General features: G+C 38.6%; 2 protein-coding genes across 4 annotated transcripts in view; one reads left to right on the top strand and one right to left on the bottom strand.

The window, feature by feature from the left end:
- Window positions 1-23,396, bottom strand: part of FAM91A1 (family with sequence similarity 91 member A1) — a 27,571-nt gene extending 4,175 nt beyond the window's left edge. Inside the window, exons 1-23 of one of the 3 annotated variants that reach the window (XM_068396098.1) lie at window positions 23,228-23,396; window positions 21,190-21,274; window positions 20,315-20,466; window positions 19,374-19,431; window positions 17,611-17,678; window positions 16,236-16,349; window positions 15,251-15,341; window positions 13,249-13,311; window positions 12,065-12,171; window positions 11,286-11,324; window positions 11,068-11,180; window positions 10,065-10,183; window positions 9,528-9,640; window positions 9,239-9,325; window positions 8,340-8,472; window positions 7,804-7,952; window positions 7,183-7,317; window positions 4,886-4,999; window positions 3,876-3,948; window positions 2,458-2,607; window positions 1,845-1,952; window positions 1,431-1,554; window positions 252-321 (exon numbers count right to left, since the gene is read on the bottom strand). In XM_068396098.1, the coding sequence (XP_068252199.1) occupies window positions 252-321; window positions 1,431-1,554; window positions 1,845-1,952; window positions 2,458-2,607; window positions 3,876-3,948; window positions 4,886-4,999; window positions 7,183-7,317; window positions 7,804-7,952; window positions 8,340-8,472; window positions 9,239-9,325; window positions 9,528-9,640; window positions 10,065-10,183; window positions 11,068-11,180; window positions 11,286-11,324; window positions 12,065-12,171; window positions 13,249-13,311; window positions 15,251-15,341; window positions 16,236-16,349; window positions 17,611-17,678; window positions 19,374-19,431; window positions 20,315-20,466; window positions 21,190-21,274; window positions 23,228-23,299 (2,337 nt within the window). In that variant the 5' untranslated portion in view covers window positions 23,300-23,396. Of the gene's footprint in view, window positions 1-251; window positions 322-1,430; window positions 1,555-1,844; window positions 1,970-2,457; window positions 2,608-3,875; window positions 3,949-4,885; window positions 5,000-7,182; window positions 7,318-7,803; window positions 7,953-8,339; window positions 8,473-9,238; window positions 9,326-9,527; window positions 9,641-10,064; window positions 10,184-11,067; window positions 11,181-11,285; window positions 11,325-12,064; window positions 12,172-13,248; window positions 13,312-15,250; window positions 15,342-16,235; window positions 16,350-16,917; window positions 16,976-17,610; window positions 17,679-19,373; window positions 19,432-20,314; window positions 20,467-21,189; window positions 21,275-23,227 lie in introns of those variants that run through there. The other 2 variants (XM_068396101.1, XM_068396099.1) reach the window with 2 other exon arrangements.
- Window positions 23,298-23,867, top strand: part of ANXA13 (annexin A13) — a 33,061-nt gene continuing 32,491 nt past the window's right edge. The window contains exon 1 of the mRNA XM_068397217.1: window positions 23,298-23,867. Within this exon, the coding sequence (XP_068253318.1) occupies window positions 23,298-23,867 (570 nt within the window).

Raw genomic sequence — 23,867 nt, 5'->3', positions numbered from 1 at the left:
TGAGACAAGATGCAGCCACAGAAGTTAAGAGACAAGTATTAAATAAGGCTAGAAAAGGGATAGGGAAGTACTCACTTTTTGCTACCAGTAGAATCTGAGGTTGATAATGCTTTTAATACAGTTACCATTTAAAGAAAAAGCAAATAAAACAAATCATGTATGTTTCCATACACCCAAGAATGGCAAGCAGGAGGGCAAAAAGGGATGATAGACTATACAGAATGATTTATATCTGGATTATTGCTCCTTACCTGGAATGAATGGACAAAATTAAGGACCTGAAGAGACAGCTTTCTACTGGAATGTAAGAGTTTTTGAAGGCTGTCAAAAACAAAAGAGAAGCTATGACCAAGGTGCACCAATTTTTACTAGTAAAGTACCACCACAGTACCTTGCTCACAAGTAGCTCCAGTAGTACCTAACATCATGTGACAAAGTTAAAAGCTTTCACACAGAAAGCTTGATAATATTGTTATCACTGTAGAGATACTCGACTTGACTCACCTGCTCTTGAGTCTAGTCAGCTAAATGCTATTTTCCCTACCCTTTACACTGCACTAAAGGGAAACTCTTGCAATTAAAAAATGCTATTTTACATAAGATACCAATATATTAGACTTTACCATGTCTCATTCTTATCTAGGACAGTCTGGTAATATAACTTCTAAGAAGCAGATTAATGACACACTGTTAAAAAGCAGTTCGACTACTGTAATAAAAATCCTTAAGCCATGTTTTCAAGCAGCGTTATTTTTGGTCTCCAGAACCATGCCCTAGGGGGAGAAAAAAAAAAAAACCACAACAACAACAACAACAACAAAAAAACAACACAAAGGAAACAAAACCCAAAATCCCATTGTTGAAAGAGATTTCATAAAGAAAAAGCTACATAAAGCTTTTTCATTAAAAAAAGCTACAGTAAAAAGCAGAAGATAAATTGATCATAAGCCATGACTAAAATTAGCAAATAAGATACAAATAGTAAAGAAAATTTCCACAAGAGCTAAACGCATTTTACATCAAAGCATTACCAGCAAGCTTCCCGTCCCCTGCCCAGAACAGTTAGGGGGAGGAAAGAAAGCCTGTGCTAGGCTAGGAAGGGGAAATGAGTAGGAAAGCACACAAATTTACTTTTTTTCCTGAACTGTTCATAGACAGTTTACTACAAAGAATTAATCTTTGCCTTGCAGAAACTATAAAAACCGCCTAATATTATAATCTTACCACAACTAAGGACTACTAGATTGTACATTGTAGCTAGTATCTATGAGCCAAAAAGCAACCACCTTACAGACTAGAATTAAGTACTCTATGAAACTTAGTTCAGTTCTGCTCTTATAGTCATTCAGTTGTAAGTATCATTTTTTGCAGAAGCTCTAGACATACCACATACAACCTGTTAAACCTGTAGCTGAAAAATTACAGCTCACCTTTCTTTACTACATAATCCGTGAGTGGCAATTTTTCTGCAGACTTTCTGATTCAACTCAGAGCTGAAGAGTGGAATGCCAAAGCATAATTCCAGGGGAACCCATTCCAGTTCTGTTGTGGCTGCTACAGAAAGAAAACCAAGAGAGAGACAACCAAATTTTAAGAAAAGGCAAAGCAAGAATATCGATCCAGAATCAGTTCTCAGATCAGAATTCATTGGACAGTTCACACTTTTTAGGACAGTTCATTTACTGAACTGCTCAAAGATTTAAGGGAATCTGAATTTTAAGGAGGAAGAACAGCTAGTGTTGTACTGTCCCATACGATTATCAAACAATGTGTTCAGATCCTTAGAAACAAGGTATCTCCTTGGACGGAAAATGTTTAGTACAAGCCATTTGTCATGTGTTTACCTTCAAGGCTTTGCTTGACTGCAGAATCCATTGAGGTTTCTTCTAGTACCATCTCAAATGATTCTGTGCTCCCATTTACATCAGATCCCAATGCTAGTTCAGTCTCTCCTAAAGGTAAAGTAATTCTTACATAAACATGTAGATGAATATTAGTTAACACCTGATGTACGGAACATGACACAAGCTTTGCCCAAAGAACATACAGCTATAAAATTGGAGCAAGGGATATGGAGAAACACAGGGCCTGACTCATTTTAAGACTAAAGAGTCACTTAGGGATCCTCAACACACTTATGAAAGATTAAGTTTGGCAAATACAAATGACCCAATTTACTTTAATGTTTTGAAATTATTTTTTTTTTTCTTCTGTTGACTATTCTAGTACAGTGATTTTTCAGTCTGTATTTGCTATTTATGAACTAGTCACAAAGAAGAATTAGAAAGTAAGCCTACTGCCAATAGATTTACACTCAAAATGGGTTCCTATCTGTATTGGAGAGTATTTTGTAGAGTTCCACATCAAAGAATTTAATCCTTTGTTCACCTTTGCTAAAGTGATTGTACGTGAAATTAAGGGAACACAGCCAAAAAAAGACAACTATTGGTAACCAACCTCTTCCATCAGAAGCATCGCTCAGCTTTCTGGTAGCATGCTGACTTGAAGGATTCAACATAGTGACATAGCCACAAAAATGCTGCAAGTCTACTTTGTTTCTCAGTATTTTTAAAGCCGTATGAATTGCCATGTTCACACGAGAGAAGTCTAGAAGAAAACAACATGTATTTCGGCTTACTTTACAAGGAGCCTCCTCCATAACCATACAGTTCATCTCTAGGCCAGGCTAAGTTTTTTATCTGGATTTTTCTCTCTTGTAATGCTCCATCTTAGAGATCACATCGGTAGATCTGGGATAACACATAAGTGATCACAATCTTCCCACACCAAGCACAAATTTGTATTTTATAGTACAGTAAAAGAGCCAAGGAGAAAGAAAAATATAAACAGAAGATGATATCTCTCTCACACACAGACACATACAGACAGCAGAGATGGCAAGGTTCAGCTAGGAATCAGATGTCCAGCTCTTTCAGTGCCAGAGTCTTTTATGGCAAATTCAATACAAGATACACGTTCCACATATCTGAAATTCTGAAGAATCAGAATACAGTATTAGAGGTTAACAAGGAGTTTCAACATTGAGTTGTTCATGCTAGAACTTAGAGATTCTGCCTTGAAGATTTTTCACCTAGACTCAAGTCGGAAGAAAACAGACATCCCAGAGAGCACAAATATAAAAGTAACTCATTTTAAACCTAGTAAAAACTAAATTAGGAAGTTAGCTTTACTCCTAGTTGGCCCAGATTTTTCTAAGTGGTAGCTTAAATAGTTTTAAATTTCATATCTGGAAATTCATACATTTATGACAGCTCTCAGTTGGAAGCTATGGCCTCAACTAGCAAAGCTTGTATGCTACTCACTGAGGAGTATTTCAGAATATGTTAATTCCTGCCTTTCAAAATCAGTTGAGCTAGGCAGACTTGGAAGGAATAGGAGATTTTGCTAGCAATGCTCTTCCTGGGGAAAAAAAACTCCATAATAGTTCCTAGTGTTACTAATCAAGATACATTAGTTCAGTTTTAGTCTCACCTGTCTTACAGTTAAGAGATGGTGAACAGAACACATGGAAGATTTATTTATGCAGTTAATAAATATGCTAGTTAATAAACAAGTATGCACAAAGAAAGAGTCGGAGGTGTTTGCGGAAGTTACTTCTTTAGATCTGTGCTAGGAGAGAAGAGAGGCCAGAGAACACATTCTAATTAGGAGAGAGACGAAAGTAGAAGACCGTATCTCTAAGCTCAGAACATGCTTGTCAGCCATTTAAATATTCTCTGAATTTTCTCATCTAACTTGACACATAAGTATAAGAAAATTTGTATTAAAAGGATTATTGCAACCTTATTGCACAGGTAATGTGCAAGAAAATTAAATATGGTGGTGTAGAGATTACATTAAGGACAGTCAGTTACCTCCCTGCTGCTCAGCTTCATCGAAGGGAAAAGGTATGTGTATTGTTTCTCCCATTCCGTGCATGCCATGCCCCTGAACATCAAGAAATTAAATTAGGAACAGAAAAATACAGTCATCAGCTTACTTAGTCCTAGTTGTGCTCCCTTTTAAGGAGTACCAGTCGAGTTCATGAAAAAAATAAGCAGATCATTAAAGTTCTTGCATAGCTGAAATAAGTAGTTAAATAAAATACCCTATCCTTCCCCCTAAAATGCATGTGAGTAAACACACTGAAGCTCAATTTCTGTGAAGAGGAGCAATTTTTCTCTCCAATTACTAGTTATAAACAGATTTCATAATCACTGAGCACTTCTGGAGCAAAACGGAGTTTCCACCCCTAAGCACAGCATGTTTTTGAGCAGTCAAGGCTGTCACAAGTGGGCTTTTGAGAACGTGTAATTTTATGTTTGTTACAATATTAAACACCTATTTATTTGAATGATTAATTCTGAGAGTTCAGCTGAACTGACGAAACAGAAGAGGAAGCTACTTTACTTCTCCCAAATGGATAAACCCACTCTATCTCCGCTGTTTGTGATAAAGAGCATGTTTTGCTATAATTTACTGTAAAAGCTGAACACTAAGCACTCCAAAAAAGTGCTTTTCTTGAATAACAGTTCATACTTCCAGCTACCTTATACCACTACTGTCTAAGAAGCTTGTAGGCTCTTCACTTTCATTCCAGTTTCCTATATCCCCAACACTCTCATAAATCCACATCTCATTTTTAGCTAGCAAAACTCTATTCTATCTGCCCATAATACAATAATGCATACTTAATATGCACTCAGTTCAAAACCCATGTCTGAACCACCACTGAATCTCAGCAGCACTGGCTACAGAAGTTAAATGTACTTTTCAGCTCTTGGCAAAAGTATAGCTCTCTTACGTTGTTAATGTCCTCTACCACGTAAAACCTTAACTCAAAAAGTTATGCATGTTTTCATCAATTATACAGAGCACTGTGTACCTGAATCAGAACAGCAGAATGCGTTAAAGCATCATTCAACATTGTGAGCACATTTGAAGTAGGCACTACTCCTGGGTCGTGACCCCAGGATGTTATTAGTAAGCGATCATAACCCTAGAAGAGAAAAATTAAAGAGTATTTACAGTTGTAATGGACTATCCAAGCACATAAAGTGAAATATTGGAGTTGGACATTAGCATATTATTACAATTAGGAAGTTACCACAGGTAACTACAACTCTACAGTGTTATACTTTGTACCAAGGATCACTCATGTTCATATTCTTGGCAAAGACAGAAGTTTGCCAACCTCAAAGTTAACATGCTACTTTGAACAGGAGGTATCTGTCACCAATTCCTATGTGGCCAGCGCTGCAGCCTCCTACCAAATAGGAGATGAAAATAATCCCACGTAAATTTAAAAGCAAAATATAAGCTAGATAAACTAACACCATCAAAGACAACAAAGATATATCAACCCCCAAAATCCTTATCCAAGGGGGAGGGACATGAAGACAAGAACACTGACTAGGAAGTAATTTCCTAGTTTCTCAGTTTTCAAGATTGAAGTCCCCTGCACCTCCATAAGATTTCTAGAAATGTCTTGGCAGTTTCCTAAGAAAATGACACTGCAAAACAGCAGCAGGACAGAAACATTCACATATGCATGCAGAGGAAAAAAAGCTTCAATAAGTTTGTGATAGTGCAGAATGTGACATCATTTAGTACAAGAAAACCTGACCTGTCAGCACACTGAGATTCAAGTAGTATTGACATTTTCCAAGGCTACCACACTGAACGCATTTTACTCAAGTGGACAATCCATACATTTACTGGTAGTTTAAGCTAATGACATGCTAAGGTTTGAATCGAGCTCATCACCAATGGCCTTACAAAACATCTTCTGCTCTAGAAGCCTTAATTCACTTAATCCTACGTTACCTTAAAGTTAAGTCTTAGAAATAGAAGTATCAACAAAGTTTTTTAAATCGGAAAGGGAAAGGACATGTGCAAGAGGTTTGAGGAATGGAAAATACATCTACAAATCCTAGAGCCAGAGATGACTGCTGATGTAGGTACACCTGAGAATACACATCCCTCTCTGAATGTTTCCATACCATTCTAATATATTTAGCTCCTCAAGTATCTACTCAGAATGATGAGATGAAAACTGTAGAGGCCTCTCTGCAATTATAAATTTGAACAATATTAGTTTACAAATTCCATTGTGAGCAGCAAGACCCAAACACTGCTAAGCGTCTGCAGCATTTCAAATCAAAGTCAATAGATACAATGATTTTTGGTTCAGGCAAGTTTAGAAGTTGCCATGGCTACTTCCACCTACATTTTCCTAGGATACAGAATATCTAACAGTACTCTTTTGTGGCACATTTGTCCTTATCAGCATCTCAGAGACAGAATGGCAGAAGGCAGCATCTGGAGTCTTTCAGGCATGAGCTGATCACCTGCTCTGTTTTCTGGAACTCCTTGCCAAAGCACTGTATGGATGCTAAAAAGTTAGGTGGATTCAAGGAATTCAGGAGAGGAACTGATCACTGCAGAGACAAGAATTCCAGTCATAACCTCTCCATACAGAAAATCACATACAACTCAGGAAGTTCCAGACCAGAACATCAGGAGGGCTGGAAAGTTCTTAAGAGGAAGTATTACATATTGTGCTTATTATTCCTACTTCCAGCCACTGCTAGAGACAGGCTACTGGGCTAGGAAGACCTTTTGTCCAACCTAGTGCCACCTCTATTAAATTATTCTGTCATTTAAACTGCAGGGAGAATTACAGCCTAGAACTTCAAAGTCTCCATCACAGAATCCTACAGTGGACAAACTAGCAGTGATCATCTTAGCCATCTTCTAAACCAGGCAAACTTGTATGTAGAGGTGCCCTTTCTCATATGATACTAGAAAAAGCACGCACAACATACCAAGTCTCTATCTTTTGATATAGCTCTTCTACATCTTCGTAACACACTCTAGGGATGGGCTTACAAACTTAAATTCACAATGACTGCAGTACCACATTTTACACTAAAATTGAACGGGGTAGCATCAAAAACACTGGAGTCACATTGTGACAAGAAGAGAGACATAAGTAGCATTCCTATTTCAGAACCTAGAAAGAAAACAAACCAAAGATGCTACATAAAAGTTGCTTCTAGAAAATGTACATCAACTACAATGAACTGTACCTCTGACTTCAACTGTTAGCCCTAAATAGGGTACAGCATATCTTTGACACGTTTGGAGAAGGGAGGAAGAATAAATCCATACATACGCTACCTGAAAAATGTCTGGAAGTTTTCGAAGACGTGTTCCTTTAGAGAGCAACAGAGAGGGTGGTCCTTGTCCAGTTATATGGTAAATATACAGTTTGAACCAAACTGAACTGACTTCTGGTATCGCAGGTCCAATATGCTGAAGAGAGATTATTCAAGAAATTAGAAAGAACTTAATATTGCAACTGTTATATGTACAGATATAATTCAAGAATCAACAGCTTTAAAGAAATAAATCTAGTTTTGCAGCACAGGATTTCAAATGTATTACTCTGCTGCTGATGATATTCTAGGTACTTAGTCCAGTATTGCAAGACTCTCTACAGAAAGATAATAGTAAGGTATTTTCTATAAGTATAAATTCAAGGACAAAGTATCTGCCATTGACTCTACTTGAACTGATAAATTGTTAATAAAATAAACAAACAATTTACTTGAAGAAACAATTCACTAAGTATTCACATTTTCCCTCACTAAACACTTTTTTTTAGTTGAATTGCAATACTATTCTACATGCCAATAACTAAGTCACTTTAAAAGGGACATCTAACAGATGTATCCAAACCAAAGCCATTAAGATATTAAATTACTAAATACTGGAGGGAAAACCCCAGTATTTTTTCACCTGGGGTGTACAGCTGCTAATAGGTCGAATTTCATTGGTGAGTGGTGCCATGGAAACCAGCAGAGCATAATTTTTGTTGAGAACTCTGCTGCAGGTAGCTGGATCCAAGCCGAGCAAACTCTCGCATCGTAAGAGGTCCAAGGGAAACCCTATGTTCAAAATGCAAGATTCTTAAGTTATCACTTAAGATGGAACATACAACCCAAAATATGATTTCAGATTTTCCTTTTTCCCCTGCTAAGCCATGAACACAATATTTTCCACAACTATGTTTTAAATTATTAGGGTGAATGCCATCATTATGCTTTAATCTGTTGCTTTGGATGTTAAGTCCAAGCCTTGGCAACCAAATCTGCCATTCAACAGGCAAAACCAGTAATGCAGGCAAAAAAGATGATGAAAAAGTGACGTTTTGGCTTCAAAATACTTTAAAACAAGTAAGATACTTTCTGAAATAGCAGCTTAATCAGAAAGCTGAGTCCACAGCGGGTAAGTAAACAAACTTAGAAGGATTTCCTCAAAAGTGCTCACAGTACCATTACTTGGTTGATCAGGCTGTACAGATTGTGCCCCTAGGTCTTTATTATGCCGCAAAAACAGTATTGTGTTTCTCAGCGTAAGCGCATGATCAAAGTACCGCTGTGCTTCCCCTTCACCTGTGCTTTGAACCTAAACAAGAAACAAAATAAATGCACACAAGTGGCACGTTGTTTCCACATGCATCAATTACACAAAAGGAAAGTTTAACAAATTAGCATTTTAAAGCTTTTTAACTGAGAAACAACCCTGCAGCTTATACGCAAAGCTGATTTATAGCAACTATTAAATGAAAAGTGAGTCTTGGCCGTGCTAGTCAAACGGTCAAAAAGTACACAAAGACAATATCTATAAACCAGAAGTACTACTCAGTCTTTAGGTAAAAGGATTTAAATGTCCAATCATCCTGACTGGTATAAAAAGATACAGCAATGAACAGCAGTCCTCCTACATAATTCTACAGCTGTCCTTCTAGAATTATCTTTAAGTGAATAGGTTAAACATTCCAGCACATAATGGTCAAATTTTCCTACAAAAATGATGTGCAGACTTTCAGAAACATTAACACCTTCCTAAAAGGAAAGTGATTTCCATTGAACAAGCCCTAATGCAGGTGTGTGTACACAGACTTGGGCAAATGTAGTTCATGAACTCACTTTGCTCACCAGACTCACCACATTCATACACATGCACAGAGTGTCCCTGAAAGTCACTAGAGGTATAAACGCTGGGAATAAGAAACATTTTAACTGAACTACTTAGGCTCGGTATGATAAGGTGCTTGTTCTTATCACTGGATTGTTAAATAAGCAGTTTTACACAATGAAAAAAATGGAGTTTTATGGCCCCTTAACACCCGAAGTGCTGAAAAAGCATTTGGTCAAACATGTAACATTACCTTTTCCAGCTCCACCAAGAAGCTGTCAAGACTCTCATCTGACAGTTTCCCAACTTCAAACATAGTGACTGCGTGACTTTTCAAATTCTGGAACAACAAAATGAAACCGTCGTAATTCTTTGAGAACGGAATGGGAAAGTAAAAGTTTTATTAAGCAAAAGCATTTCTTAACAATGAACAATACAGAAGTTTTTTAAAAATAATTACAGCTGTATTATATTGAAGTCAAAGGATTTTAAAACTCTACATATTTATTCTTGGCATAATACATTGAACAATTTTGACATACTGGTGAAAGATTTCCCATCATTAAAAAGGCAGTGAGAGTAGAATCAAACAGGAAGGCAATACGCTTTGTGTGTCCACTAGACAGATTCAGGCTGCTCACGCTGGCTGTTTCAGCTAATAGAGAACAAAAAGAAAACATATGATCACATTTGTTTTATTTAAAAATAAAATCATCAAGTTTAAGTCATATCTACTAACAAAAGAAGAAAAAACCCATCAGTTATTGCTATACTGAGTAGAACAGAATTCCCTTATCACTAATAAACTACTGATTGACTTAATTCAGAAGTTGGTATCTCTGCATCAGTTGATATCCATAATACAGATCAGCCTCATCTTCAGAAAAAAAAAAGCTGTTTGGCTAAAGAATCTTAAACTGAGAAATAGACACAACCTCCCCCACTGTATATTCCACATGAAAAAAGGATTTACACAATCTGTGTTTTACTTGTTTCTAGACCCCTTTAACAGCCTATGGCACTCCAGCAATATAAAAATAATTGATCCTAATGTATTAAAATTTACTATTAGTGCTAACCTGGATCATCTTGACTGTTGGTATCTGTATCTGTGGCTGATGACCCAGCTTCCTGTACAGGACTTCTGTTTTCCCCACTGTCCCATGAAAGCAGCATCTTTTGTGGGTCCAAAGTATTCCTATTAATGTGAATTAAAATCCACATCTAGCGGTCACTGTAGTACCAGAGAAGTATCTCTGCCTTCCAGTGCTAGTAGCCTACGCATAGGCATACTTGATACATGCCTTTCAATACTTCTAAGCCCTAAACCAGTCAAGCTTGGTGTCTCTCAGAGTCTTGCTTTAGCTTCGGCAGAAAGGGGTTTTTTGGGGTTTGAAAATACCAGATTTTAAAAAAAGAGATCTGAAAAAATCAAACCACCATCACTGAAGAATCCAATGGAAAAAATCTAATTCACTTGAATTAGCATTAAACTCAGGCATAGCAGCCATTTTAAATAGCTTAATAGATATTGAACTGACAATTCTTAATTAATGCAACTTGGCACTCCAACTTAGAGAACCATTTGTTGACTAGTATTAACATCACTCTCCCAGGATTTGATACAGATATACATATATGCGAGAGTGTCAATGACAGAACTGCAATGGTACCTGACAGCAAGCAAGCAAACTTCATGTATATATTCACTGACAGCAGTGCCAAGAGACATTGTCTCCGTAATAGCACAGTAACAGCTGTTATTTTTCACCCCAGGAGTTTAAAGCAAATGTACACTTGTCTGCCTTAAAAGTGATCAACTAGGCATTTAAAGGTCAAAAAGCCAGCACTAAGTAACAGCAACAAAAGTAGTACATTGAACTTACAGGCTAAATTACCACCCCTTATCCTCAGATTAAAGAGAGGATTGAGTATTCTTGTCATTATACACATTAGAAAGCCAAGTGAGATTTGTTGTTGCAGAAGGCAAAGAAAGCAACCAATAGCTTTACAATTAGATTTTAGTTCTAACTTTCTTTTCAATGAGAAAAATAAGCTTTATGAAAGAACGGAGACACTTACTTCAGTCTGTTTACTGAAGGAACATTCTTCCACGATGGATGAAGATTATCCAGGTTTATTACTTGGCCTTTTTTATGAGCAAAGCCTAACCGACAATACATGGACACAGCATTCTGAAGAAACACACATACACGTAATAAGCAACTGCTGTATGAAACCAGGTTGCAAGACAGTGAACTTTCCATATCAGGTTCAACAGATGCGTTATACACACATACCTTTACTAAAGATAAGTCAATCTCCAGGACATTTGCAAGCTAAAAAAAAAAAAAAAAGAAGAATCTACAATACAGTATTAACAACATAAGGTAATTCACCACTTGTGAGCTTTGTCATCTTTTTGATGGTTTTGTTTATTTTTAAACTCAGCCTGTACTTGTAGGAGCAATTTTGTCTTCATCAAAAGTGATAAAAAAAGGGGATGAAGTCTCATAATTGTTCCCCTTTAAAGAATGCAAAAGAAATATGAGGTTATCTTCCACTGTGTAATTTCTAGGTTAATCATGTATATCAGAAGACACACAAAGAGGAAAACAAATCCCGGATATATTTAATGGGTACTTTTCAGGTGCTTATTCCCCAAGTTTTAAGAATAAGATCTTATGAAAATCTATTTCTCATATTAAAACCATAAATACTTATGCAAAAGTTACATTCTTACTTTAAGCCAACACCCTGAATGTTTTCACTGCCAAAGAAAAAAATTGTTTCTTTATTTCACACTAGCAAAACAGACTCTGTTCCAGTTCTAGCTCGTGTAAAATAGTCTACATTAGTCACACCGGTATAAATTCCTTCCAGCTGATGGAACTGTTTCACTGAATTGAAGGTACTCCTTCAAGCCTGAAGCGCTATAAAAGTTATAGTCAAGACTGGCAATATCTCTAAATGAAATCACTTGTTATCGATCCATATCTCTGCATTAAGCATTTTCAGCAGTGTGCTTTGGGCCCTTTCAGTTTTCCTACTTCCCTGACACAGGGTAAATTTTACTTACCTCTGCCACATTAGTGTGCTCATCTATTGAAACAAATATCTTGTACAGGAGTGTTTCAAAGTAATCACCTTGCACTCTGTTCATCACAAAACCTTCAAGGGGTGGCACTAAAAAGAAGAATTACTTCCAAAATTACAATTTGGTAAGTTTATTAAACTGAAACTGCATAAAACCAGAAAAAAAAATTTACACTTATTTAGTTTTCATGGTACCTGAAACTTTGAGGATTTCCCAGCCATAAAGATTAAAAGCCTAAAGATATTGTACACGGTATTTAAAATTCTCCCAGTCCTTAACAAAAGTAATGGTTGTCAATGTGTTTTCTGATAAAAAACTAAAGCCACTCTACCTCATATCATAGCCTTGCAGTCTCCAGCTCATCCACTACAGATAATTTCCAGTCATCCAGCCCATAAAATGATTTTGTAATGTGGACGGATATTAAACCATGGCTCTGATTGGAGTGGAACACAAAAAACCCACCTCATCCACCCACTCCAGAGCTGAGACTCCCAAAGCTATTACCTAAGCAGTAAGTCTCTTGTATTTAGAGGACTTTCACTTAACTGATCTCTATTACAGCAATGACAGGTACTTCTGCATGGCCAGGTTCCAAACAATTTATGTCTTTGCAGATCATACTGAATCCAGAAACCCCTGAGACCTAGCATAGCATAATGAGTTGTTCAAAGGGCAGCCATATGCTGTGCTAGTTTAAACTCCTACATAGTCCCCAAACACAGTGCATGACTATAACTGAGGTGACAAGACCATGAAGGATGGAACCAATATCTATAAAGAAGTTGCACGTATTTAGAAAACAGGAGTCAAAACCCCATGTCCTTTTGGTAAGGCAACTACCTTTCTCTGTGCTATTCTTCTTCTTCATTACATATGGCAGGGTACTTATTAATTCATGCCATGACTCTTTAAAAGAATCTCATCTTACCTAAATATGTATACAAAATAACCTAAGAGTTCAGGTTGAAATAAATCCTATATACAATAAAAACAATGTTTTAAGAGGGTGGAAAAGATTTAGTCAGGAAAAAATTTCATAGGTCAAATGTTTTGTTTAAGCAAACTCATGCACACAGATAAGCAGCTTCCAAGACAGACAACTACAGGATAACTGAAATGAAACCAAGAAAACATAGGTATAATACCACTAAATATTTACTTACCTGCTATACAGCTGTCATCAGATATTGGTACATCAAGGTAAATAAATCCTTTGTTATACAAACCTTTATAAATAAAAGCACATAATTTTAGAAAAAGCATTTTCCAGAGTACTAATGATACAAAGTAGACTTCCCCATCAGCAAATACAGAACTTAAAGTAATTTTTCCCAATAGCCTCCGCAACAGAATATTACTTTGCAATGCATGGATCAATAAATCACATCTAATACTAAACAGGTGTCACCCTAAACCAGAGTTCTTTACTTGCACTCTGATGCAGTACACTTGGAGCTCTACAAGTACTTTCAGGACAAATCGAGCACAGCAGAACGACCACCGGTTGAAGCACTTACATTTGACAAAGATGGGCGTGGCCCTGCCTAAATGTTAACTTAGTTTTCACCATCATCACTGTACTGTCAAGAAACAGGGGGTGTTTTTTTATCCTGAATTAGTTTTGTCAGCTGAGGATGCTGCCTACATTTTAGATCTGCCCTAACTCAGGCTGGAACTCACATACTTTGTAGCAACGATACAAACTAAATCACATCAGTTCTGATAGTCCTCATGTGTCCTTCCCACACACCTTCACAGAAAGTCTTTTTTTATACAACCGCAAAAATAAGTTCTGGGGCACTTCAGCACAAGGCATTGGCAAAGCTGCAGCAGATACAGAGGGGCACTGCATACAATAAGGACAATTATATGGTAGATTTTAAATGACACTTTCCCCAAGAGACTGATTTGAGCACTAAGCATCTCAACTGAGTTCTGCAGAGAAGATATGCCAGGGAGAAGTTTTTAAGGAAGGCATGTAACAGCTGCACTCTAAAAGTAAAGCATAAAGCTAAATTACACAGTACAAAATAAGCCCAATTTATTGTCAGTGGTTCCTTTGACATTATCCAATATCACTCCATCTACACCATATTCATTACAGCAGGGAGGAAGTGTACCAACACCCTCCAGTGAAGTGTTATTAAACACGTGAAGCAAAATTGTCAGGATGTTTCACACACACAATATAGCTGGAGTGAATTCTGTGTGTGTATATAGGTGTATATCTATACTATATATATTAAAATTACTACCCCCAACCAGATCTTAAATAAAATGCCTGCAGTACACCAACAACTAACCTGAATGTATGCTGACACAACTGCAGTTCAGCATGGGCAGTGACACATACTCAGCTATGCAAACCGATGTGTATCAACAAACCAGCTTTAATGGATCAGGATGACATTACAAGCCATCCATGTGCTAAGGGTGCTTTTCACTGTCTCTCCTTCAGATTCAGCCCTCACAGCTGATATATTCTTTCTTGAATTTCACCTGCCTCACTTTTGTTTTTATTGTTTTCTTCTGCTTCAGTAACAGGCAGTGGGATTCTGCCTCAGTTTCTTAACAAAAGTACAGTGCACAGATTTGATTGCTTGTACTAAGCCAAGCATTTACAGATCAACTTCGCAAGAAGTTTGTCAGTGAATTTGTACTCCCTTGACTAATACGATTTCTCTATATCTAATACTTGTTACGCTGAAATGGGGAAACACGTGCACACCATTTTTCAGTAACAGCTGCAGACCTTTGAGAAACAAGACAGCCTCTTAGATTTAAGCCCCATTTTCATGATGTTCAAACAGTACAAAATTACAAAAACTTTTCTTTGAAAAGCAAGCAGTGAAGTTTTACCACCCATGATTACCAAACTCCGACTTTTTTAATTTTAGTTTCTCTTGTCCTCATCTGCCTCCCCCACAATCTTTACTGACAGTTTCTAATGAAAGAATTTGTTGACTCAAACAATAACAGAGCAACAGCTCCTAATGGCTCACTGTTAAATCATTTACAAGTCTAGACTGCAGCCTGTACAAGCTCTTGAGTATTTTCCTCCAACTCCTCTTATGCTTCAGCTGTCTACATCCCCTTTTATTCCTACTCTTATAATTTACTGAGCAAGATCTACAAACAGAAAAGGAATGTCCATTAAACACTTACTGTGCACTACATTGAAGTCTAATGAGCCAGCAAGCTGAGGACCTGAATCAATTATCTTATCAATAGCAGACTTCTCTGACGTAGTACAAATCTAGGTAAAAGAAATCATGTTAGTCTTTTGTAGAAATGAGTCTATGCAACTTATTTAATACCACTCAAAAAAATCCAAAAACATTACAGCCTCATGTCAATCATAAGTAAGAATGTAGGAAGTAACTCATGCTCTTAATCAAAATATTTGCACTGAAGAATTCACTGCAGTTCCTGATAAAGTCTTAAAATTTTTTACTCGGCCCAGAGTTATGTATGCTTTAGAAATGGTACTTAATTGCACAGGCATTTGGCAAGTGAAGTCCACAGTATAAACTGAGTGTTCAACCACACAACTGGAACCATCCTAGAAAGACATCCATTACAATATCAAAGTAACGTGACTCAGGTTAACCACTCTGGGTTGACAGGATGTCAGAATATAAGTAGCTACTGCCCAAGATACTCCCAATAGTAGACAAAAAAAAAAAGATTCCATCACTGCTTTAAATACGTCACAATCTAAACAAAAGAATTCCAGAGAAGGAATTAAATCAGATCAAATGGCCAGGTGACTGTTAAAAGAAACTGAGAATGGACGTAGAATTTAGTCAGCTCACAAGTTTTTCACATGCAAACAACAAAAAAAAAAAAATAAGGACACACAAGGAACAGAAACAATATATATAAAATAAAGTCCACTAACATTCTAATTCTAATTATACTGAACGTGAAGCTTCAGTCAAAACCAAGCTGTCAGAGCTTAAGTATAAAATTTAAGAAAACATATTTTGTTGCTTGTTCCCTACAAAGCACATCATCGTGCACATTAGTTACCACAGACTGGTTGACAGAAAACCACCTCAGCATGGTACGCAGTGCAGAAGGTAAGCCACTGTTTTCAGGGACTACCAGTATTCAACCAAAATTAGAGATGCAATCCATACTAAAATACCTTGATGTCATCCTCGGTGATGTAGCCAGACTGCACAACCCACCAAGCTTCTACAGCAATCTCCACGGGTTTCATGGGTAAGAGATCATGAGCAGTTTTCCTTCTGAAAAATTTCTGCAGTGGTACAGTCCATTTGAGATAGTAATAAAGAGCACTTCACACATGCAGACAGCCATCTACCTTTATATAAGCTGATTTTTATAAACATCCATTTTTAAGTACATTATATTCACAGACTGGATACACATAAATACTATCAGCCTTGCCATTTAGTAAAAGCACACCCTTGTTCGGAAAAAAAAATTTCTCTCCTCCCTCAAATCATATGAAAATGGGAAGGAAAAAAAATATTTACATCTGATTAATCTGTGTTAAATCTTCACATAAACCCATATTGTATGTGTCACTAATTAAAAACCACACTATTCAAACACTAGGATCAAGTCCAAATTTAAACTCTTTATGACATTTTCTGATGTGAACAGGTAAGAGAGCATAGCAAACAAAGTATACAAATGGGGTATTTCAAAGAAGTTCACTGGTCTTAAAAAAACATTTTAGGAACATTTTATTTACTTTAAAGGACAAAGTACCCTACATTCTCAATAAGCATGATGCTAAAAAAGCACAGTGAATTTCAGTCCAAGAAAGAAAAATTGGAGGGTACTGTTTATTTATAGACCTAAATAGCTTTTCTTCCATTGTATAGCCATTACTTTTCGGTTTACTCTATCAACTTCATGTTTGGTAAGCACACTTTTGGTTGAAAGAGCACCGTGAAGCCACTGCAACAGCACTTAGGAGTTTCCTGAAAAAAGAAAGGAACTGTTGCAAACTAAAAGGCCTACTTTTATCATCAGTCATTACAATGTTTTCCACATGTGCTGTTCACATGCAAGGATGCCTGTTCACACTCATTACCATTGTCTCAGAGAAAAACAGACATACTACAAAAATTTATACCTAGATGGAAGACTCTCCCAGAATAAACTCTGATCTCAACTGCACCCATAGAAACATGGAATAATTCTTCCAGAATCAGTATCTTTATTTCATGTTTATACTGGCCAGGAGACATTAGTTATCTGGTGCCATAAAGTAAATTTAGCTCTGAAAATATACGTTTTGAAAAAAGGAGAAAAAAAAAAGACATAGCACTAAATATATTTTTCTTTAGTATACTTTGATTTTACATTAAAAAGCTCTTTATTACCTTCAGGAAACACAATATAATTAGCAATACACTATGTCACATTCAATTAGCCATACTATTAAGCTAACCAGATCCATGAAATTATGCCATTCTTCATTTCCTATGAAATAATATGGGGGGGAGGAGGGAAGGAAAGGGAGAGGAAATTAAAGACAAACTTACTTTTGAAGACCTACATTGGTTCATTAGATCTATATACTGGTTTCTTCCTATACCAAGAAGTCTTAGACCTGAAAAATAAGTAAGGTTTTATTTCTCTTAAGACAGGTTTAAGCTGAAGATACATAAAACATTCTTCAAAGAATCAGACCTACTTTCATTATAATATTTTTAATTACTCTTTCTTCCCCAAATAAAAGGATAGTTATAGGAGTTAAATTCAGTTTTAACTGAATTTGACAAAGAACCACATGCATCTAAAACCAGAATCCATCCCCATTCATTTACTCTGTACAGGTTAAAAAAAAAACCAACATACCACAGCTCTCAAGTCACAGGGTAGCACGGAATAATCCAACCCCTTTCTCTCCTACACTCACAACAACAAGGAATAACTACGCTTCATATTAACAGAACTAAAGTTGTACCAGGCTTTGGTCAATAGTTTTTCTTCCCCCTAATAAATCCCACACCATGCACTGGATTAGAACTCTAAACTAAGAATTAGAGCACAAACGGCCACATAAGCCTCTAAGGAAGATGATTAAGATCTAGCTGAGTTAAACTGAATCAAAATTTAATTCTATAATCTCTAGTCTTCAACCATTAAGGAACTATGAACAGAGACTGGAAAGCCACTCATTAGCTTTAACCCATATTACATCTCAGTTTTAACTCTTTCTAGCTTGACACTAGTTTTTATGCTAAAATGTTAACAAATATGTTTAACTTAATTATACCACAGTCACTGACCTACAGCTGCTGCTAAAATAACAGAATTGCTGGGGGAGGGGGGAAACACCACAGAGAAGTCTTTCCTCTCTTCATACTCCTGAGTAACACTAGATTTCCAACAAGCTACATGGTGCTGAGGAAAAAAGTTTTTCCTTATCTGTTTCCCCAGTGACGACATTACATAGAGGCAAATTAGTACACTTAACTGACAATATCCTTTTAAAAAACAAAACAAAACAAAAAAACCCAACTGTTTTCAAAAGGTGCAAGCTACTCCTCACCTATCTACACACTATCCTTAAAGAGAACTATATAAATTCACACCGAAGGTGAGGATTGAAGTCTTTAGCTATAAATAACTTAGCAGTGGCAGGTTTGATTAACACCTTCCCTATACCAGCAGTTTGCATTTTCCTCTATAAGACTTATCAGTAGGCTATTGCTCTTACTCTGTTCTCCTCCACCAGGTTCAACGTTTTTGCTTTCCTCAACTCCCCATCTCATACCCACAACAGTCTAATAGAAAGCAGGTTAAAACATCTGACACATCCAGGAGTGTCATAAAATACCAGATACTCTTCTCTCTCTTTTCTGGTACATCATCCCTCAGTCCACACTAATGATAATTCACATGAGTGTCAATAGCCTTTCAGTGTCTTCCTAAAACTTTCTGCCTAACACATGCTAAAAACCGCACTAGGAAAGGACCAAGAGCTCAGCTTACTGATGCACAATGGCCAGTAAGACTTTCCATCCAGAAGTCCAAGCAAACAAGAAAGCAATACAAGGAAGGACAGCAGCTGCACAAGGTTTTGCATCATTCCTATCTGTACTCAAACTAGCCCAGTTCCAGTGCTGACCATATGGACAGAACTCTGTATGGAGAGCACATGCTCCTTAATATCACTATTTAAATGCTGCACCTTCATTCACATGCTTATGTTCAAGCAAACAGATGCCTGCAAAACCGCTTTCAGAAGTTCCTTATTCCCAACTCATTGAAAGCAGTAACGCAACTACATAATACTTACAGTCAGCAGCAGTGAAGTTGGGTAATGAATCGTAGCTTTTTTCACTGTTCATTATATCCTTAATAAGACAAGAAAACTTAGTTGCAACAAGAAAGTAGTTGTTTCAGAGAAGCAGGTCCAAAATTCTGCCTGCCTTTTTTTTTTTTAAGAACAAAATGAAATTAAAACAAATCTATTAGTCAGTTACCTTATCGAACTTGCCAATTACTTGATTAATCATTAAACAAGAAGTTGAACACATAAAAAAAGAGACTTCTGTTTAATGTAAGCTTTACAAAGAAAAATGCTGATTGACAGAATTATAAAGATAAAATCCTGTATCTGTCTTCACAAAAAAAACCCCACCGGCACACGGAATTGCTAACGCTAATAACAGAGTAAGGTAACAACTCATCCATTATGTCTGTAATCACTATACGAAAATAAAAAAAGCACTTCCGATATCCAATGAAAATAAGGTTGCCAGAGTGCTGACAGAAAACAGAACCATCTTTGTTCTCACAGAAAAGGATCTGCTTCAATCTTTTGAAAAAGCTTCTAACATGGTTAAGTGTTCAAAAAAGAAAATAACTGTTCAAATGCACTGTTTTTTAAAAATGGAAATTCTTTGTTTTATTAATCTAACAGAATCCATTTCTTTTACCGTTCGAAGTGAGGAGTCACAATCTCAAACATCGAAAGAGAAAGACTGGCCTCAGAGTGAGTCCCACCCCTGTTCCACATGACAAAGTTCAGCTCTTGAAAGGCTTACAGGGGCAGAAGGGAAAAATCTGCAGGTTCAAGATGTTCTCTAGAAAGGTTCCTTACTGTTTCCTTAGTTGTTAGCATACCCTACCCAAAAGCAAACAAACTACATGACACTGCCTTGCATGCATTACAGGGCCGTCACCAACATCTCTAGGACAGAAAACAACATATTCTCGCCATAGTTTCATACTCACCTCCATTATGCCCGTGTAATATGAAAACGGTGTTACTCTCAGACCTTTTACCATGATGTCAGACAAATGATAAGGGTACAACATGAGATGATCTCGACTGTATTTTAAGAGATCCTCATAATATTTACGTTCATCTTTCTTCACATGCTTAACTACAAGGGGGAAAAAAAAAAGTAAGTTACGCTGTTATATGAAGTTGAATTAAAAAAAAAAAAGTGTCACAATAAAAGGATCAAAAATAGTATAATGGCAATTGACAGAAAACTAAAAACAAAATAAAGGAGTGGTGCAGGGCATTCAGCATCCAGGGATTTCTACATAGGATAGAAGTACTCTCGGAGCCTTTAAAGATGACATTAGAACAGAGCAGATTTATTTTACAGGTTACCAGGAAGTGGCCCATTGAGACAGAACTCATTCAGGCTGTAGAAAATTATCTTTTAATTAGTGAAACTATTATCTACTTTGGGAAGACAAAAGGGGATGCAGTCAACGCAAAATAAATTGAAAGTCTGCAAACAAGTCATAGCCAATAGCTTACGTGAGCCAGGGCAACTGTCTGCATCTCATCTAGTGACAGGCTTTATTTTATTAGTCAAATCTTCTCTTAATTTCTTGGAAAAGGGCAGCATAACTACAGCAGGAATTCAGTTCCACCTGCCAACTCAGTAACCTTAAAGAGTGCTTTGCTAGAAAAGCTGACAAACGGACTCAAAAGTCAAGACTTTTCTTGGTGTTTTATCATTTAAAAGTACTTATTTTCAGGGAAGGAGGGACCTCTGAAGGGGGCTAGTTCTTGCAGTTCTACAGTAAAGACAAGCTTCCACACAGAAGAATTGGGTAGCAATTAGAAGTTACTTAGCTTCTTTACTCACCTAAGTTATTCCGGTATCGTAACTGATTGCGGATGCTGTAGAGTACGACCTGCCTTTCATATTCCCTCTGAGAGTTTCCAAGACCCTTGAAAACATAAAGGCCTTTTAGCTGACATGCACAAAACCCCTTTCAGTTAAACCACTGCAATGTGTCTTATGAGGAAACACATGCAGGCAGTTATTACTCAGGGAGTCCCCCAGTTCAATACAGTGATAGGATCTTCAGTCTCTGTACGAGCTCAAAAGTATCTTTAGTTAAATAGGTCTCACTACACAGGACACAGATTTAAGCAATAATCTTTAGATTTTCTTTTTCCTAGGACCATTCTGATGAAAAAGGGAGCATCTAAATCTCAAATCAAAGGTTTTAAACTGTCTTTTGTAATATATGAAGGATCAAGCATTTAGCCAAGTATTCAGCATCTTACAGCCTTGACGAATTACCCAGAAATAGCGTAGCATAAACCAAGCATGGTGAATGACACGTGAAGCTTCAACTGCTGCACCTAAGAAATGTATAATGCAAAAAATAAATAATGAAACAGCTCAAGTTGTAGCTTCACACAAGTAAGGCAATCAAGTGATCTTAGATCACAAGATTAAGGTGTAAGTACAGCACATTACTTGACTGTCATGAAAGAAAATTAGAAGAGAACTTTAGCTGATGCTTTAAATGCCTTATTTCAAAAACTCTCCCCTCAAAACTCTTCACATGACTCTTCTACTCTGCATCAACAACAAGCAATCTGGTTTGGTTTTTTTTTTTTCCCTCTCCTGGTTCCTTCATTGATGCTCATATTAAAGAGGATCCTTACATAAAAAGGTACTTTACTGCATACATGGGATAAACAAGTAAGTTGCACACATACTGCAGAATCAGGTATTAGAAAAGAAACACCTGATATCACAGACAGGGTCCATAATTGATTAACTATCCAAAGAGGAATCCAAGTATTCATTCAAAGTACAAAATTATTAAGGAATATTCTAACACTCCAGTAAACAAAACAGCATTCCAGAAGTTACATTAAAGTAAATAATGCACCAAATACTAGTACGTTTTCTATCCTGAATCACGTAGCCAACAGTATGGCACTCTGCTAGGCAGGTAAAGAGAAATCATCATTCAGCTCCTGAAATCTCAAACTCAAGGAATTCAATTACTCGGGGCCTCCAGCCACTACTCATCCTCTCCATCCTTCCTTTGTACAAGAGCAGGAATTGTTTTTCAGCATCTCCTTTCAAGCAGCATAAATAAGACTTTGGAGACGAGACCATCCCTTCAGCTTGACACAATACCTCCTCTCTGCTGTCAGAGGCCCACTAAACCCAGCAAATCAAAATTTCATGAGGTTTTCTTTTCCACGAGCCACTCACTGCAACAGTTCCCTGGCTACTGAGACACAGGGCTGCACAAGTCTCTGATGACACCTGTCCTGGTTCAGCTCACACTATTCATGGGTTGCATGGGGGATACCTGCCTGAGCTGGCCTTGTGTCTGCACAAGTTGAGAGAGCACCTCACACACCCCCACATCTCCCTCTGCCCACAGAGACCCTAAGCTATCGCTATGTCCCCCTCTCCTCACTGAGGCCCCCCCAAACACACGTGTACATGCCCCACTCCTCACATACACACCCCACACCACTCTCATACACCATTCTCCCCACAGACACCTCCAACACATCCCCCCCTCCTCACAGAGGGGCCGTGTACCCTCCCCACGCCTCCCCTACTTCCCATGCAGACCCCACACCCTCCTCACGCCTCCCTCTCCCACAGAAAGCCCCACACCCTCCCCATAGCCCCCTCTCCCCACAGAAAGCCCGCTCTCATATCCCCCCTCTCCCCACAGCCACACACCTCCCCCCGCAACGCCGACGTCCCACGGCCCCCGTGGCCATGGCCGCCCGCCTTCCCCCGGGGCAGGCAGGGCTGAGTCCCCACGTCCCCCCGCACACTGCCAGGCGCCCCCCCCCGCCCTCCGCTTTCCCGGCCCAGAAGCTCGGCAGCCCGAGCCCTATCCACCCGCCGGCACCTGCTTGACGCTGGCCGGCAGCCGGGCCCAGGGGTAGTTGTGGCGGATGTGAAACTCCACGTCGATGTTCATGGCGAGGAGGCCGGGCCTGGCCGCGCCGCGGGGCCCCGCCGCCGGGAGACGTTCCAGCCCGGGAGGCGCTCCAGCCCCGGGGCCGCCCTGCTCTCGGCGCCCCCGTCACCGCCTCCCGCCCGCCACCGCCCCTTCCGCGTTACGCCCCCGGAAGCTCCTCAGACGTCAGTTCCGGCGGGGAGAGGAGTACGGCCGGTGGCGGGGTGGGGGCGCGGCTGCGCATGGACGCGGGGCTGGCGGGCGGCCCCTTGGCGGCTGCGGGCGGTGGCCTGGAGGGGGACGGAACGCGGCTTCGCGGCGGGGCGAGCCCCGGAGCCCCGCTACCTTCGCCCGATTCGTCGGGCGGCAGGGGAGCGCGGCGAGGTTATTTCGGTCGGTGTTACTAAGCCGCCGTAAGCGGAGGCGAGGGCTGTGCGTGGCGGCCAGCGGCGGCGGTGGTGTCCGGGCCCTGCCCGCGCTGTACTTCCACGGGCCCTTGGAGTCGCAGGTGCTTGTGCCTCGAAAAGGTTATCCCTCACCTTGGCCACTTCTGCCGTACAGCAACACAACCGTCCGCGGGCTGACACAG

The sequence above is a fragment of the Nyctibius grandis genome, chromosome 3, assembly GCF_013368605.1.
Source record: "Nyctibius grandis isolate bNycGra1 chromosome 3, bNycGra1.pri, whole genome shotgun sequence".
Lineage (NCBI taxonomy): Eukaryota > Metazoa > Chordata > Aves > Nyctibiiformes > Nyctibiidae > Nyctibius > Nyctibius grandis.
This window is presented reverse-complemented; position numbering and strand designations above follow the sequence as displayed.